Source organism: Triturus cristatus, chromosome 7, assembly GCF_964204655.1.
Source record: "Triturus cristatus chromosome 7, aTriCri1.1, whole genome shotgun sequence".
Lineage (NCBI taxonomy): Eukaryota > Metazoa > Chordata > Amphibia > Caudata > Salamandridae > Triturus > Triturus cristatus.
The window spans coordinates 169,834,800-169,854,779 of record NC_140590.1 but is presented as its reverse complement, the minus strand read 5'-3'; the positions used below and the strand labels follow the sequence as shown (position 1 = coordinate 169,854,779).

Here is a 19,980-nt window from a genome sequence, read left to right as displayed (position 1 = left end):
GGAAACAAAGATAGAATGGGAAGAAAAATGGGGAAAGGTGGAGATCCAAGAAAAAACGTAAGAAACAGGGAAAAAGAGAGGACAAGTAAAAAATTCTCATTTATTTTTATTTTCTGACATTCTGGATTTTATTTATAAATTAGCCCCAAGCTCTCACTTCTTTAAAGGTATTCTCTTTAACATCTCTGCTTTGAATTGAGTTGCTTTATAACTACAACTTTCCCATTTCACCTCTCTCATTGGTGATAACCTATTCAAAACAATCAGTTTTTTTCCCAAATGAATCCCAGTGTTTTACCCCAAAATTGTACCACCTACACTTTCTGTGTAAGATATAAGACTTTCTTCGAAATTTGTTCTCAGGAGCTACTTTTGCTTACCTTTACTTGCTGGTTGCTCCTCAGTTCTGCGGTAAATCCTTTTTTTATGTAAGCAATGACGATACTGCCGGGCTGGATAGATGGATCGTAGTTCACCATCAACGTATAATAGTATGGATTCTTTACAGTGCAGGTATGACTGAGATCAAAGCTGATCCTTGACACATTCCCAATTGCCCTAACAATGGTCTCCAGTGGAAATGTGCACTGAATATACTGGATGTAACAATCTCGAACCCCATTGTTAACAGCGCACACGGATCCTCTGTCACAGCCGTATTCAGAGCACTGAACGCCCAGTGTACCCGACAGGCATGTGCATTGCTTCAAACAATCTGCAGATATGACTGATTCTCCACGCTGAAAGTCAAAAAAGAATTTAGGTCATCACTGCAGAAAAGGAACACATTATTTGACCCAAATGTGCTGATCTATGTGTCTGAATTCTATATAGTGGTTCCCACTCTTTTGACTTTTTATGTACCCCCACATAATCATTACTGGAACCTGAGGACCCCCACTGAAGCATTATTAGGGTTGAGGGACCCCTATTAAGTCTCGTCCTCGGCATCCCTCGACTCAAGCACATCAGCCAACATCTACGGAAGCTCCACTGGATACCCGTTGAGAAGAGAGTCACCTTCAAGATTCTCACGCACGCCTACAAATGCCTATACAACACTGGACTCCAATACCTCAATGACAGAATCACCCTCCACGTACCCAAAAGAAACCTCGTCCTCACTGAAACCCCATGCATCCGCAAAGCCAAAGCAGGGGGAAGATCCTTCTCCTACATTACAGCCAAGACCTGGAATGAGCTCACAATCGACATCAGACGTGCCCCCTGCCTGAACACCTTCAGGAAGACTGTCAAGAGCTGGCTTTTTGTCTGAATGGAACTTCTGACACCCCCCTCCCCCCAGCACAACCAAATTTTCCTGAGTGGCTCTATAGGTTTCTAAGTGATTTGAAGTGTTAATTTTTTTGTTTTGGTGTCATTTTAAAGATATAGATGTTTCCTGTTTTTCTAAATTGGTGTTGGATTTTTATTGTTTGTTGTGTCTAGAATATTTACTGAATTTGTGTTTTAAATGCTTTACATAACGCTCTTCTGAGTTAAGCCTGCCTGCTCGCAGCCAAGCTACAAAGGGTTGAACATGGGAATAATTTACAGAGATCTATACAGAGCACTAGACCATGTTAGTGGCCTTATTGCCAGAGGTAGATGCATATTTATCACTACGAATAACCCACTTTCCAACAAATCACTTATAACAACTGCCGGTTTAGAGAGAAGTGTAGTCGAATAATAAGGGGTTTCAGTAGGAAAAATTGTATTCATTTGTGCCAAAGAAGTGACTATTAAAAAAGGTAGTCAACAAAACCAAAACATTAATTTATGGTTGGCTTTATGATTATGGGGCCATTTCACAAAGGCTTTTATGAGTAGATTAAGTAGTATTGCGTGATTACTACCATATTTACTCATAAATGCCTTGGTGAATGGCCTCCTAACCTACATAGGGACTGCATGGGTAGAGTATCATGAGACTTTGTGTGCTTGCGGTTCTGGACGGACTCAATAGAGGAAGTACATAATTTCTTAGGAGGTGTTAAGGTGTGTTTATTAGCAGTTATGACATTTATTTAAAAAGTTTTCTATAGCGCGAACATGACCACCGAGAGTATTACAGCGCTTTACAGTTTATAAAACAAGAAAGGATACGAGGGGTAAAAACAAAAAAACAAAAAACAAAAAAACAAAAAACAAAAAAACTAAATACAATGATAACAGTCTCGTAGAGCTGGGTGCCCTAGGGAGCATTGGAAGCTAGGAATCAAAGGCAAAAGTTTCTTCATTAGTATCGTTTTTGCTTCCTTGAAAAAGGCAATAGAGGGATTCAGTCTAAGTAGCGAACAAGGACACAGGGGGTATCATAGCACTTTACAGTAGAACAGTTTTGCAAACAGAATAGGCAGAGGTAACAGAGATTCAACAGATCCACCAAGCAGTCTTTACAGTCTCATACCAACTAGGGTGTCCTCTAGTATCACTTTAACTTCCTTTTTGAAAAGGGCAATGGATGAATTCAACCTGACTTCAGGGGGTGAGGAGTTCCACATCCTCGGGGCAATACCCGAGAAAGCTCGTTTGTATTTTTTTTAATTGAATGTTTGTGGTTTGAGCAGTAATGTGCTTCACTTTTAGAGGATGTCGATCCACCTGAGAGCTCCAGTTTTTGAGCAAGGTACATTGGGGTGTTGAAATTAATGACTTTATGTGCCATACATGCAATTTTTAATTGTATCCTAGCTTCATATGGAAGCCAATTAGGGATATCAGCTCTAGCATGATAGGATTGTTTCTTTTCGCGTCTGTTATGAGCCTTGCAGCAGAATTGAGGGCAGCCCTGAGAGGAGTCGTCATCAATCAAGGAAGGCAGCAAAGGGTTGTCCTTTCATAATCCAGCTTAGAGATCACTAGGGCTTGCACCGCAATCTTTAAGTCATGTGAAGGGAGGAAAGGTTTCATTTTCCTTAAGATGCTGAGTTGGAAGTTCGCTCCTTTGGTGAGTGTACTAATGTGATTCTGCATGCTCAGACTCTTGTCTAGCATTATTCCCAATGAGCTTGTGAAATAAATGATGTGTGGCGTGCAATTAAGAGCTGTGAGTTGATTCAACCATTCTTCGATGATTGGAGACTACTTGGTTGGTTCGTTTAAGAGGAATTCAGTTTTAAGAGCGTTAAGCTTCAGGTGGTAATGTGTCAACCAGCTTTGTGTTTTAAGTAAGACTGAGTTGAGGGGCCTGATGTCTTCAGTGTAGGCGACCTTCAGGTAAAGTTTTTTATCATCGTTGTACATGTGATAGTGAATGCTGGAAGATTTCAGAATTTCTGTTAAAGGCTCCATGAACAGGTTGAAGAGAGTAGGTGAAAGCGCGGATCCTTGTGGAACCCCCAGAGTGACCAGTGAAGGCTGAGACAGGGACTGGTTCACCTTGAAGCTTTGGGGTCGGTTCCTTGCTTCGGGGGAGGTGATGCGTTGCTTCCTTACTGCAGCACAGGTCAAAGGCAGCAAGTCAACAAAACAACAATAAACCACCTTGGATGAGAATAGTGCTTTATCGATGAGTATTGATATTGCCAGAAAATTAAACATGGTACCAGAGTTTGCAATAAAACCGGTTTGATTTTTTGGGATCAGTCCTTTCAGGTCAGCCCAAGAACTCAGTTCTTCGAGTAAAATACTCACAAAGTTCTTTGCCTCGTTGTCCAGTAAGGCTATCAACCTGTAATTATTTAGGGACGAATGGGAGCCAGACTAGATTGGGTGGATTATTGCACTTCATCAGGAGTCAGGTATAGTCGAACTCCTTAGTGAAAAATTGAAGAAGGTTGCTAGTTGTTTTGACCAGAGAGCGATATTCGATTCAAACAGGACCTGTGGCAGACCGTTTGGACCTGGCGCTCCATCTGGTCTTGCTTTTGATAGTATTTTAGCTAGCCTTATTTGGGTGCTAGAGATTTTCTAGCATTGATGTTGCTTCGACTCTAGTGAACAGTCCCGGCACTCCATAGGGGCTTCTTTAATCAGTATAGAATTATTAATTGCTGTAGGATCTGCTCCTCTGTTGGCCCTAAAATGGCCAGTCAAAAATATTGTCCATTCTCCTCTGCGATGGTTGCACTCCCCTGGCTGGTATTTTCGCGGCTTTGCCTATTCACTAGAGCCCAGAATTTTCTTGAGTTCCGGTTTTTGCTTTCCCAGAGAAACTTACACCAGAATTGTTCAAGGTGGAGTTGTTTATCCTTTTGATATGCCCATTTGTAATTTATTTTTTAGATTTTGTACTCGTTCAGTAGGTCGATATAACCAGAGTGTTTCCTGGCTGCCCGTAGGGCGGTGTTTCTGATCTTCTTTATCACCATGGTTTGAATTAAAATAGGGGGCTGGGTGCTGTGAAAATCGGTATGGGAATGCGAAGGGGATGGGAAAAGGCTTAACAAATGAGAACAGAAGTTTGACAACTCAGCGATGGGAGAGGCTGTCAATGGGAAACCGCCGTGAATAAGAGGCATTCCTTCATGATGTTAATGCTGATATCATCATTCCATCTTAAACGTTTTAAGTGATCGGTGTGAACTCCCTTGTGAGTATTTAGAGCAAGATCATGATGGACTGAGTTTAGGCTGACAGTGACGACTTGTGGGTGGTGGTCGCTCTCAGATCGCGCTATGATGCTATAGATTTCCAAGTGTGAGAACAGGGCTGAATTACAGATGGTATAGTCTAGGTAAGAGTAGTTTCGACCATTTGTCCATGTCCAATTCGGTGGAATGTCCTGTGTGAACCTACCATTCATTACGATGAAACCAGCACTGTAAAGTCGGCAACACGCAGTGCTCCCCTAAACTACAATATAGTTGAGATGAGGGTTTAATCTGATCCTTCAATGCCGGCGGATTAAATGATAGAAGACCTCCAAAATCTGATGGGTTTCCCTGGAAAAGGTTGGTGTTAAAGTCCCCAGTAAGCAAACAGTCTGCGTGAGGGAAGTCCCTGGCCAGGTCACACAGAATTATGAGCAATCAGTTTTAAGTGATCCCTTTTTAGGTCTCGTGAGCCAAAGGCTCGAAGAGACATTTTATATGTGGGATTTTCAAAGTGCTACCCACACTTTTGGCTGGCCTAAACCTTGAGTGCACGAGATCACATGCACGTGCACAGCTGCTCCTCTGCTAATTGCATTCCCCCCTCCCTTCTCACCCAGTCCTTTGATGCTCTGCTGGATTACTTTCACTTTCGCTGCTTTGACCCTTGCATTCCCCCCTCCCTTCTCACCCAGCCCTTTGATGCTTCGCTCGCATCTCCCTCCTCCCTGGGCGTGAAGGGAGACAGAGACATCCTCCTTAATTGCTGTTTCCCCTCTGAGCGGAGAACACATTGGGTCCTGTGGACACGTTATTGATCAGCTCCAAACTCCATTGCTCTCAAGTGACCATCTGTCAGAGGAAACAAGCAGCAGGCACTTAAATGACCTCTATACATAATTATGCTTTATTATATGCCACATAATTTTACACCACTCAATGCAACACAATTCCACGCCATGCTACACAATTCTATGTCACATAATTCTACTCCACATCACATAATGCCACTCCACATCATGCCACATAATTTGACAGAACACCACATAATTCAACAAAGTGTAACATAATTCCACTCCTCCCTAAATGACTCCACTCCACACAATGGCATTCCACATCACACAATTGCACTCCAAGTTACACATCTGCCCTTCATGCCACACAATTGCTCACCATGCTGCACAATTCCATGTCTCACAATTCGACTCCACACCACAGAATCCCACGCAACCAAGTTCCATGCAACGTAATTCAACTCCACACCACATAATTTCATGCCATATATTACCCCTCCAAGTCACATAATTCCACTCCACCTATTTTCAATCCACTCCATACCACATCATTTCACCTCATGCCACATAATTCCACACCACTCAAGGCTTCGCAGTTCCATGCAACACAATTCCACATCTCATAATTCCACTCATGCCACAAATTTCCACTCACACAATTCCATGCCACATAATTCTACTCCATACCACATAATTCCACTTCAGTGCACAACATATAATTCCACATCATGCCACATACTATGCCACATAATTTCACTCCCTACAACATAATTCCACTCTGTCACATAATGTCTCTTCCCTTTCGTGCCACATAATTCAGATCAACATATTTCCACTCAACTCAATTCCTTGCCATGCGACACAATTGCACATCACATAAATCCATGCCATATAATTCTACTATATGCCACACACTTTCACTCCACACCACATAATTCCACACCACGTCACATAATTCCACTCCACATCACTTAATCCCACTCCACACAATTGCACTCCATGTCACACAGTGGCACTCTTCACAATTCCATGTCTCACAATTTCACTCCATGGCACACAATTGCACGCCATACAATTTCACACCACACAATTTCATGCCAAAAAATTCTGCGCCACTTAAAGCCAATCCATGGCATGTAATGCCATGCCACACAATTCAAATCAACATAATTCGGCTCCATGCCACATAATTCCACGGCACGTAATTCCACTCAACACCACACAATTCGTTACCATGTCACATAATTCCACTCCATGCTATATGATTTCCACTCCACTCAGTGACACTCCATGTCACCCAATTGCACTCCACATCACACAATTGCATTTCACGCCACACAATTCCACGTTGCACAATTCCACTCCAGTCAACACTATTACACTCCATGCAACACAATTCTGAACCACACAATTCAACTCCATGCCACCTAAGTACACTCCACCCTCATATTTCCAATCCAAGCCACATAATTCCACTCCATGTCGCATAATTCCAATCCTCTCAATGCCGCACAATACCATGCCAAACAATTCCATGCAACACAATTCTTCTCCACATAATTTCACGCCACCTAATTCTACTCTACACCACATAATTCCACTAGTCAACACCCCACAATTCCATGCCACACAATTCAACTCCAGCCCACATAATTTCACTCCATGCAACATCACGACGCCACATCATGCTACATAATTCCACTCCATGAGACATAATTCCACTCCATACCACATAATTCCACATTGTACCACCTAAATTTAATCTCCCCAAACCAACATAATTTCACACCACACAATTCCACACCAGACAATTCCATGCCAGACCATTCCATGTCACATCTCATAATTCTACTCCACGGAGCATAATTCCACTCCTTGCCACCTAATTCCATGCCACACCACTGGATTTCACACCATGTCACATAATTCCACTTCACGGCACTGAATTCCTCTCCACACAATTGCACACCACGTCACATAATTGTAGTTCACGCCACACAGTAACATGTCTATCTCAGTGAATGCAAAATAATTCCACTCCACATAATTCCATGCCACATAAAGTGCTCTCCACTTCTCATAAATCCACACCACATAATTCCATTCCATGGCACACAATTGCATGCCACATAATTCCATACCACACCCCATAATTCCACACCACATCACATAATTCCACTCCACCCCCATACTTCCTCTCCGCAGAATTGCACTCCATGTCACACAATTGCATACCACGCCACACAATTCCATGTCTCACAATTTCCCTCAACACCCCACAATTCTAGGCCACACCGTACAAATCCACACCAATTAATTCCATGCCATACCACATAATTACACTCCATGGAACGTAATTCCATGCCACATAATTCCACTCCACTATTAATGAATCCACTCAATAACATAATTCCACTTAGCGGCACATAATTCAAGTCCACCACATAATTTCATTCCATGCCACATATTTCCACTCCATGACATACTTCTATTCCTCTCAACACAATTCCATGCCACACAATTCCATGCCACACAATTCCACTCCACACAGTTCCACACCACACCATATAATCCTACTCCACGCCATGCCAACTAATTCCACACCACATCCCTTAATTCCACACCATGCCACATAATTTAACTCCAGGTAACAGAATTCATTTCCATACAATTGCAGTCTATGCCACACCACGCCAAAGAATTCCACATCTCACAATTCAGCTCCATGCCACACAGTTCCAAGCCACTCAACATACTTTCATGCCACATAATTTCACCCCACACATCATAATTTCACTCTGCATATTTCCACTCTACTTGACAACACGTAATTCTACTCCCCTCTACGTTTGCAGAACAAGTATTTGCAATGCAATAGGTCTTGCATTTACGCAAGTTTGAGCTACTCACATTACAAATAACAATGCCTTTTATTTTTGTTTTCTTTTTTAAAACTTAAATAAAAGGCAGTGTCATTTACAATGCCAATAGCTTAAACTCGCGTGAATGCGAGACCTATTGCATTGCAAATGCTTGTTATTCGTGTGCTTGGGTTGATGTAAACAAGAGAAGCAGCATGGAGCGCTGTTGTCTCCACAAGTTAATTTTAACTCCAAGCAGCCAGTCCTCATCGAAGATTAGTAACTCAGTTGGGCCTTTTAAACTGCAGGAAATGTAAATGTCCAGACCCCCTTGCGGCGTCCATAGTTACAGTCCCTTACAGCTGGTTTCGTATTCGATGTATCCTACTATGGGGCAGTTGGGAGTAGCCCATGTTTCCTGGAGGGCAAGTAGGTCATGTCCGAGGATTACATTTCAGGTCTCTAATGAGGCCATTTTATGATGAAGACCACTAATGTTCCAGGAGCGCAGAGATAAGCAAGGCTGCGACTGGAGGTTAGCAAGATTTACAGGTTGAAGCTGGGGATCGCTCGGTTTAGCAGCCTCCAATTGTTTTGATTTTAATGAGTGTTGCCCGGACGGTCAAGCTGAGCTTTTACGGGACAGAGCTGCTGGCAACCACCCTTAGTCTTGTACTTTGTTGAAATTCGAGGGTATGGTCCATGAACTATCTATTGTGGATGCATCACCTACAGCATTTTTTAGGATTGAGTACAGATTGTTTCTGTCACCATTCAGGGTCCGACGAGAACTTGGCTGGGTGACTGGTAGCTTGGCTAGCACTATAGGATAGCCTGGTTTATGATGTGGGTAGATTTTGATTCGCCATGTCCGGAAAATGACTTTGCTGGCTAGAAAGGCTTGAGCCCATGTAGAGGTTTTGAATCTTACCAATGTTACTTCAGAGGGTTGTAACCCTCTTGGGGGGAGAAATTCAATGTACTTGATGTCTCCAGATGCCAATGTGTCAAGTCCCGGTACTCCTTTTAATAGTTTGATGATGTTAGCTCTGTTGAGGACATCATTCTGTCCTTTTGATTTGTATTCAGGTGCGAGGAGAATTTTGGGGTACTGATGATTGCCTGCAACTCTCTGGGGCCAATTCCGATCCGGGTCAGAAAGCACTCCGACCGAGTCGCATCTGGAGTGTTTTCCGACCGAGCCGGACCCCTACAGTCCGACCGAGCGAGTACAATGCGCACGTATGCTGTCGGACTCGGTTCGATCGGACTCCCATAGAAGTCAATGGGAGCCGGTCGTACGACACGTACATGGGCTCCCATTGACTGAATGGGTACGTCTCGAACAAGTGCGCCCCCTACAGTGGGTACGCGTCGGTGCCACCCGCACCGTACATGCCTGTGTTGGGGAGACCCATAGGTCTCCCTCTGTGTCCGAGTCGTAAGGCTGCGGGTGTCAGGGGGTCCGACGCAGACCCGCAAAGTCTGACTCCGAGAGCTTTTACGAGCCGGACACTCCGGCTCAAACAGGGTGTCCGACGCGTGCATCGTACTGGCTTGGTTGTAAATCACATCCATTGCACGCCACGGTTAGCTTCCGACCGGGACGTACGGAGAAGTTCAGACCCGGAAACGACTCAGTCGGTGACTTTCATGTAGCTCGCATCGTACTTGCTCGCTCGTACAGCTGTACGAGTCAGCCGGAAAACATGAGTACGGCTCGGTGCCCTTCCGACCGAGATCGGAATCGGACCCTCTGTTGGCAAGGTCCCGAGTTGAATGGGTCATAGTTTTCAGGTAATAAGTCAGGGACTGTTCCTAATTTAGGCAGGAAATTTTCTCGAGTCTCTTGCTGACTTGTCGCGGGATTCCCAGATGACATTGGTGCGTGCTTGAAGGTTACTTTTAGGGGATCTCTGACTAAATATAGAAGGTCAAAATATCGAACTATAAAAAATATCGCAGCAAAAATATTGAGGACAAGAATATAGACATCCTATCTACATTAAGGTAAGTGCAAAAATATCGAGAAAAAAAATATCGCTGTTAAAAATATCGTTTTTTATTTAAGTTAAAAAAATAATGTAAAATAAAGTAAATAATAAATATAATTAAAATAAACATAGTTAAAAATATTTTAAAATGCTTAAAATTATAAGTAATATATATAATTTAAAAATACATTAGACTTATACATATAATATATAATATATATATATACTAACTTATTAAAATGTTTTAATATTTATTTTAATCACTTATAAATGGTTATTTTAAAACAAATTATAAATACATCTATACACATAAAACAATATTATAAATAAAAATTTAAAAAAATATATAACATATTTAAACAATGTAAATTATTTTTTATCTTTTGAAAATTAATTATACCGTACATTAGCTAAAATAATACAAAAAATATTAGATAGCAGAAGAAATAAAATGACAATTCCAAACCCAGTGACTGCAACAGTAGGGAAAGTGTTGGAGAGCGTAGGGGTAAAAATTACTATTCCCACTCCAGTGTGTGCAACAGCAGGGAAAGTGTTGGATAGCGTAGGGGTAAACATTACTATTCCCACTCCAGTGAGTGTAACAGTAGGGAAAGTGTTGGATAGCGGAGGGGTAAAAATTACTATACCCACTCCAGTGAGTGCAACAGTAGGGAAAGTGTTGGATAGCGTAGGGGTAAAAATTACTATACCCACTCCAGTGAGTGCAACAGTAGGGAAAGTGTTGGATAGCGTAGGGGTAAAAATTACTATTCCCACTCCAGTGAGTGCAACAGTAGGGAAAGTGTTGGATAGCGGAGGGGTAATCATTACTATTCCCACTCCAGTGAGTGCAACAGTAGGGAAAGTGTTGGATAGCGGAGGGGTAAAATTTACTATTCCCACTAGAGTGAGTGTAACAGTAGGGAAAGTGTTGGAATAGCGGAGGGGTAAGAATTACTGTTCCCACTCCAGTGAGTGCAACAGTAGGGAAAGTGTTGGATAGCATGGGGGTAAAAATTAACATACTTATAAAACATTTTTTTAATAATATTTTATTAATATTTTAATTAATATTTTCTTAAATAACATTAAATTACTTCCCACCCTATTGCCCTATAAACACACAATGCGAGACACATAAAAAATAACACAATTAATTAAATTATCAATTAATCAATTTCAAAAAATTAATTGCCAATTAATACGTAATTAACAATAAATTAATTAACAATAACAATAAATAAACACATATTAACTAATATCATCCCTGCAGTGATTAATCTCCCGCCACAAAGTAGACCATATGTGGCAATTCTTGCCAATGTCCCAAAACTTAAACCTTCCCAATACGAAAACAGCGAAACACTTAAAAACAAAATTTTGTACTGGCTTACCCATAATTGTGGATTCCCCTTAAGTGGGGCAAGCCAGATCCTCTCAACCCAAAGGGTAGGGTGGGTGGGCCCCAGTAAAAAGGAAATTAGTGGGGACTGCGTAATCATTAATTACAAAACCATCGAATGGGCAAGAGATTCCATCTTGAACGCGCCCATCCCCTCAGAGAATGATTACAATACCACCTTGTTCCCATTGGACTATTTCTACAGAAACCTGGTGGGATTTAAGATTCCCATGCAGAATTTTAAACACCCCAGAGTAATTAATAAGCCGTATCCACTAGTACAGCAGGCATCAGCACAATCAGTTGGGTACCCTTTGACTCCTTATGATCCAAATAACCAGTATGCTCCACAGCAACCACTGAATTTATTCAGATTGCCAAACCCTAACTACCTTAATAACCATAACGTCCCTGGGCCGGGTACTAACATTTATGGTCAATATGCAGTCCCAACATCGAACAGATTTCAGATTTTCAATTCTTTAGATGAAAATGACTGACTCGGGGATACCCTTGTCGAAGAACCATCTCTAACTGAGGATCTTAGGCTGATGGCTGTTAATACAGTTGAGGAATCTTCAATAGACACCACTGTAAGAAGTTCTAATGATCCAACTGTGATAGATGCCACCATATGTACCGCTGAAAATCGCATGGGAAACCCAATAATATCATTAGCCATAATAGCTACCAACCCATCCCAAGTAGCCTTAGAAGAGAACCTGAGGGCTATTACGTGGAACATAGCTGGGCTAGCCTCTAAGGCAAACACCCCCATATGGGCTGACTTTATTAAACAGGGTTACGATATTATCTGCCTGCAAGAAACTTGGGATAGGGCTGAAGTACACGTTGAGGGCTATACTTCCTTTAACGTGCAGGCTGTGGCATCCCAAGCCGGTCGAGCCATGGGTGGACTTGTGACCCTGATATCCACCGCACTGACTGAGTTTTGTGTTAGTGATTATGTAGTTCTAGGTGATCATGCTTCTGTTCTGCGTATGGCCCATAGCGGATATAGAGACTTAATAATTGTGAACTTTTATAATAACATTGCGGGGCACAAACAGGGAAAGTTTATTTCTGACATAGAGCGGGCCATTGATGCGATTTTATTGAGTTCACCCAAACCTGCTGCCATCATATGGGTAGGAGATTTTAACATTAAATCATGTACTTATGCACTCAAGGGGGCATGTGGCCATAGGGAGGAGTACTCGGGAAGGGAAACTACATGTGTATTTAATCATTTCCCGCATAACAACTTTGGTAGCGCTCTGAATAACCTATTGGCTAAATATGACCTTGACCTCCTAGAATGCAATAAGAACACAAACAATGCTAGATGTCCGACATTCCATGGGAGGAACAGCCAATCATTTATTGATCATATTATGATATCTTGCTCCGTAGCTTATATCAATGTTTGGGTGATTGAACAAACGGTCAGTGATCACAACAGTGTAACTGTTGAACTATTGGGTTGGGGAATCAAAAGGAATACCTTTGGTCAACCAATTCAGGATATTGCTGCAGAAAGACCGAATGGGATGAGGGTGAAATGGACAAAAGTTGACCCCACCAAACTTGTTGCCAACGTGATCAAAAATTGTTGTGGAGAGGTCGAGTATTGCTTATCGCCGGAACCATGCCCACGAACCCTGTTATCCAAATTCCTAACTATTACAAAAACCATTGAGAAATCCCTGACATATAAACCACGGAGTTCAAGGAAAGTCAAGGCGGTGTGGTTTGATGACCATTGTGCTCAGTCATTAAAAAGGTTAAAAATTTCACTTGATGCCACACCAAGAGACGTTTGTAAGATCAGGGAAGAGCGCCATAATTACAAAATTGCACTCTCCACCAGGAAGAAGGAATTGCAGGACGAGGCATGGGAAAAATTAGATCTGGCTGCAGATACCAAAGATCACAAACTTTTTTGGGACATTGTAAATAGTCCGTTCCTGAAGAACGACAACATCCCTGAACTAACCTCGCATGTTAGTTGTCAGGCCTGGATAGCTCACTTCACTGGGATTTTTAATTCTGATTTTATTTCTGATTTTACTTCCGTTTCTAATTCTAATGTTTTAACTGATACACCAACCTGTTTTAAATGGGAGAAATTACTGTTTTCGGTGACATTAAGTGAGGTGATTGAGGCAATTGAAAAGAGTAAAGGGGGGAAAGCCCCGGGTCCGGACGGGGTCCCCGTGGACTTTTTCAAATCTGAGATTGTTCTATGGGCCCCCATTTTAACCCGTTATTTTAATGCTGCAATCGAGGATAAGTTACCAACCTCATGGGGTCAATCCATTTTAGTACCACTCTTTAAAAAGGGTTCTAGGGCTGAAGCACGAAACTATCGCCCAATTTTACTTTTAGACTCATCGTTAAAGATTTTGAGTCGTATACTTTTGGTGAGATTAGAGTCCTGGGCCGAAGACAATAATGTTCTTTCGCCTATTCAGTTTGGGTTCCGAAGGGGTCTAGGAACCATGGAGCAGTGCGTGAACCTTGAACTTATTATCGGCAAGTACACTAAAGCCAAGGAGGGGAATTTGTTTATGTGCTTTGCAGATCTAAGTTCCGCATTCGATCTAGTGGAACACGCACTGCTCTGGCCAGTACTACTTGCCATGGGCGCACCACCTGAAATCATCCACCTCTTGGCTAGAATGTATAGTAGTCTTTCAAGTAAGGTTAGATTTGGAACAGACGGTGAATGCACCCCCCTTTTTAAAATTGGTAGAGGGATCCGACAAGGGTGCGTGCTTGCCCCCCTTTTATTCTCCCTTTTTATAAATCAGGTTGATCAATTTTTACAAGAATCTTATGCTGATGCCCCCATCATCAATGGAAAGCAAATACCCGTCCTTTTATACGCGGACGACGCGGTCCTGATTTCCAGGACCGCGAACGGGCTGCAAAAGTTAATTGAGAAGTTTCATATTTTTATTCAGGGCAGAAAGCTTAAAATTAACAAGGGTAAGACTATGACCATGACTTGTGGTAAGAAAATAAAGAAAAACAAGTCATTCTTTTTAGATGGGGATAAACTTGAGGCTGTCCAACATTTCTGCTACTTAGGTATTTCAGGAGATGGGAGATGGGTAAACGAGCAATCCTGTGTTGGTCTGAAGATGACTAGAAATACAAATTGCATCTTCAGATTCGCCTCTAAACTGGGGGGTCATAGAATCCGAGAGATGATTTCCATCTATAACTCAAGGGGCATGTCCTCTGTCCTGTATGGAGCAGGGATATGGGGATATAATCCTCAGATTGCCCTGTCCATCCAGCAAGAGGAAAATAAGTACCTGAAACGACTATTATGCCTCTCCGTTTTTGCCTCAAACGAGATTACCCATAGAGAGCTAGGCATAAATTATGTTACAGACCTGATTGCATTGCGTCCACTGTCCCTATGGCGGTCCATATGGGCCAAAGAAGAAACCAGGTTTACCCAGGAAGTAATTTTGGACTGTATCAAATCGACATTCGAAAATCCCCTGGCTAAAACACATTCACTCCTGGTATAAGACTCTCTTTGGTCAGGATATTTTTAAAGATATTTTAACAGAATCGGTTTTAACAAAGCGTGACCTCAAAACCATCTATTTGGATCATGCAAAAGGGACCAGAATGAAGGAGTATGCAATGCAAAGTACGTTTAAATTATACTTGGAGTACAACCTTAGCACAAGATTCCCATCCTATCTTACATTCGTTAGCATTAATTCTCATCGCTTTGTTCTAGCACGTCTGAGGCTGGGAATAGTCCACCATTTGGTGGCTTTCCCAACCGTAAAAAAACCTGGGTTATGTCTGTGCCCATGCGATGGGAAATCTAAACAGAGCATCTGCCACTTTTTACTTTTTTGTAATTTTTATACTGGTTTTAGAAAGTTTTATTTGAAGCAACTATTTTTAGAATATAACGTGTACAATATAAGAGCCGCAATACAATTGTTGTTTGATTTGGCTTCCCCGAATGTGTGCTATCGTGTGGCCACTTACATTCTAAAATGTATCTGGCACAGGAAATCAATAATTATATGATTTCTTCCCTTCGTTATCTCCGTTCACCCGTTGGCCGTTACATTCTATGACTATTCGTGATTTACTGTTGAGTTACATTGTTTGTATGTGTATTTATTTTTGCACTGGCGTTTGCACAAACCCTTATCACAAACAAATTGCTGCTAAAATGTTTAAACTGAATTAACTCCCTCCTCAACAACTACTGCTAAAATGTATACAGTGACCAAATTTAACTTTGTACCCAAAAGTGATATACCTTATTGATTTAATAATATCGGCATGGATAGTGATGTAATTTTAAACGTTTCATTATTTAACTTACATAAATTTGATTTTTAACTGTATTTATGTATGTTGCTATATGGTTGTACTTGTACAAACCGAATAAAGCATTTTGAAATTGAAAAAAAATTGAAAAAAACTAATTCATTATATTTAAATTACTTCGCACCCTATTCTCCTATAAACCCACAACCCACTACACATTAAAAATAACACAATTAATTTACTTACCAGTTAATCAATTAATTGTAATTAATTAATAATTAATAATTGATTTACAATAAAGTAATTAACAATAAATAAACAAATATTAATACATTATTTGTAATTAATAGAATTATAAATTAACCAATTAATACAAATTAATTATCAATTAATAATTAATGAACTATAAATTAAGTAACAATAAAAATAAATAAACACATATTAACTAATAATTATATTTAAATTACTTCCCACCATATTCCCCTATAAACCCATAACCCGCTCTGATACTAAAACGCAAAATTCATTTTTTTTAAACATTTCTATTTTCTAAACATTTAACACATATATTTAAAAATAATGTAAAAACTTAAAAAAAAAATGTAAACATACATATAAAATACATACTAAAATACATAACACAAAAAAACCATCGAAATTATTTACAACTATATTTTTGCAAACGATATTATTTACTTCGATAATACATACTTCAATATAAAAAAAATCGATATTACTTACCTTAAAGTCAGTATTCTGGTCAACGATATTCTTGACTTCGATATTCTGTCCCTACGATATTTAGAATTCGATATTAGTATAGGTCGATATTTAAACTTTGATATTTTGACTGAGCACCAGAGAGATGGAACTTGAGAGCTTTGGATCCATGTCAAAGCTAAACTCAACTAGTGGCATAGGAAGAGTAAATAACTAGGGTTAAGGATACAGATAGTAATAGGAGAGGTGTCTTATATATTCAATGTACCAGCTAGAGGACTGCCTCTGAAGGGCGTGGCAAAGGTGGTGAGCATAGGTTCGAGGAGCAGGGAAGTTGTTAGGGGCATCCCATGAGGCTGTATAGTAGAGTTATAGATTTGAAGAAATCTTCACAGACAAATGTATCTTGGAGGTCAGATAGTGACCAATAAAGCCAGACTGACAAATGGATCTGAATGAGCTGTGTGGGAGCGACTCAGGCCATAGTACATAATCATAGGACATAATCAGAAGACAGAGCAAGATTATATGCTGAGGAATAAAGTGCTTTTTCAGCCCTCTTTACCTGTATTTTACCCTCTTTCCCAGAGATAAACCATTTAGTAAAACTGTATAAGGGACTCTTTACTGTTTTTCCTGGCTGTAGAACTCTGTGTCCATTACCCCTGCTGACCAATGGTAATGCCTAACCGGCATATGTAAATTACCTACAAAACTCTAGTATATGGTACCAAGTGTAAGTTAATTGTCACCAGTGGGCTGCAGCACCCGGTATACTACCCAGTGCAGTGACAGTACAGAAAGGGCAGCAGGCCTACTTTCGTAGCCTTCCTGTGTATTTTGAAAACTGCAAATTCCATTTGTCAAAATTACCTTTTTCTCTGGCCTAAACCTTTGTTTTAAATAATAATAAGCCACCCATAAGTATGCCTAACTATCCAGAAGGCAGATGCATGCTATTTATGGTTTAAATATTTTTGTTAGTTTCTTAGCAGTGTAACATAGCATCATCATGAGCACACAGGGCTCCATTGTATGATGCCGTACAAAAACAAATGCCAAATCCCCAAATTCCTTCCCCCCCTGAAACCTAGTGATAAGGAGAGATGCGAGTGATATGATCATGTGAGGTGCCTCTTTTCTCCTAGTCAGTACTCTCTGATGGTGGATTAGTGCTGATATCTGTCAAACGAAGAAGACGGAGACATTTTGGACAGGTAAGCTCTCGATATTTAGAAGATAATAGTGTAATAAAAGGGCCCCTGAGCTCAGGATACAACGTGCTCTGTGCTAAAAGCGTAAGGGTCAACTTTTACATCCCCAGTGTATAAAAGAGGCGATGAAGCCACCCCGAGTAAGTGGGAGTCCCACCAGAGCCCCAATGCATCAGGATGTTCTGTAATGCAGCTCCATGAGCCCCGCCCATCTGTCGCCCCATGCATGCTTTTAAGGGAATGGTGAGTGGGTATGGGAGCCCTAAGATAATGTAAGACATTGGCTGATAAGAGGTACATTGATGTTTATCCTTATCTGGTTTTGACATGACTACAATAGATACCTCGAGAATGAAGGGCGGTATCAAGTCTGGACCCAGGATGGAATTAAACATTCTGGTTAACAGTGGGGCGAGAGATGTGAAAAGTTTTTATAGAAGTTTTACAGGAATCCATCTGGCCCTGGTGTTTTAAGCGGTTTCTGCCTGGTGATAATATAAATAACCTCGCCAATCCATATGAGGCAGTCTAGATCTGCCGCCTAAGCAAAATTAGTTTTTATAAAATGGGCATTGCGGAGATAAAGGCAAGGGTTCTCACAGGGTAAGTCCTGGCACTGGTAAAGTTTGCTATCGAAATCTTGAAATGTGGTGACTCCAAGACCACTTGTCACTTTTGCCATTGACTCCAGGTCCAGGCGGAGCGCCCTAACCGAGGTCACTGCACTCTGTTGTCGTAGGCATCCACCAGCAACCCTCACCCATGTTGAGGGATCATTTTCTGGGGCAGCCTGCAAGCTTCCTCAAAGGAGCAGAGCAGAAGAAGATTGCGCTGCAGGCAAAAAAAAAACAGCTGGAAAGGATGGCCCCAGGTATAGGAGATGCCTTGGTTCTGTGCTTCTGGAGGGTGGAGGCGGCTAGATCTTGATAGAGGATAGATCAATGACCCTAGAATTGTATTGGGTGTCGGTCTCTTGTTACCGGGAGTATGCACTCTTTTAGTGTGTTATTGTGGACGCACGCTAAAATGTATGCTTGAGGTGCTAAATCTGGTCTCTTAGGACGCACTCTATGTACTCGGTCCAATTTAGTGTCTGTCTCCAGGGGGGCTTGGAGGATCAGGCGAAAGAGGTCAACAACAAACAGGGCGATGTCAGATCCCTCCCCTCCAGATGATATGCCTTTGTTGCGTATTTGTTCCACGGGGATCAATATTCAAGATCTTCAGTGTGGGCTTGCAAATCAAGGGTTTGGTCCAAGAGGTGGAGAAGTTCTTGTTGCATCTGTTAAAGCTCCTCCTCCCAACTGGTTTAATGATCTTCAAGGGAAGACACTCTGTCCACCAAGCTGTCAACACTCTGACAGATTTCTTTGAGCTTATTCGATAGATCTTGGCTATGGGTCATGAGGACCTCTCTAAAAGAGGCAAAGAGAGCCTCCAAAAAGGGTCAGGTCACTGGGGCACCTGTCTCACTGCCATCTGGCGCTGGATCTAGACCATTTTAAGACATATGATAGCCACCCTGCTGTCCCCGGGCTTGACAATAATATTCTTTAGTGTCCGGTCCCTTTTTCCCCGACCAGTAGCCATAGCATCTGTTGGAGTTTTAATTCCACCTAAGGAGAGACAGCAGACTCTTCACCGTTGTCGATCGCACAGGATCTCGCTTGGTGGGTGATATCGGGTTAGCGGTAAAAGCAATTGATGTCCAATCTTCACAAGGAAGGATGCATCCCACATTGTCTCCTGGGTGACACTGAGGAATGAACGTGTCTCTCTCTAGCTGTGCTAGAGAGTACGCCCCAGAGATGCCAGGCTTAGGTTGCTAGGATGGGTAATGCTCTTTCTGTCCCGGCCCTGAAGGGAAGGACGGTCAGTGCGGTTTCCCCGGCCTGTGGCAGTCTCTGCTCGGGCAGGGAGCTCAGGTGGGTTGTTGGCGCTCCAAGCCCTCTTTAAGAACCAAGCAAGGCCAATAGCCTCCCAGAGGTCCTTTGTTAGGAATGCCCAGGCCTCTAATCGAAACATGGGGCTCAAGGCCAGCAGGCGGAGCATACCCCCAGGGGCAACCGCCGGCTCAGGCTAGGCACTGCATCATGAGTCGTTCCTCTGGTCTCAGCGCTGTCACTCAAAGAGGACGGCC

The 19,980-nt window shown here is 41.8% G+C and overlaps 1 protein-coding gene across 1 annotated transcript in view; it reads right to left on the bottom strand.

Annotated features, from left to right (window-relative positions):
- LOC146809140 (IgGFc-binding protein-like) overlaps window positions 1-19,980 on the bottom strand; it is a 129,372-nt gene that overhangs the window by 6,910 nt on the left and 102,482 nt on the right. The window contains exon 14 of the mRNA XM_085614830.1: window positions 381-740. Coding sequence (XP_085470956.1) covers window positions 381-740 — 360 coding nt within the window. The remainder of the gene's footprint in view (window positions 1-380; window positions 741-19,980) is intronic.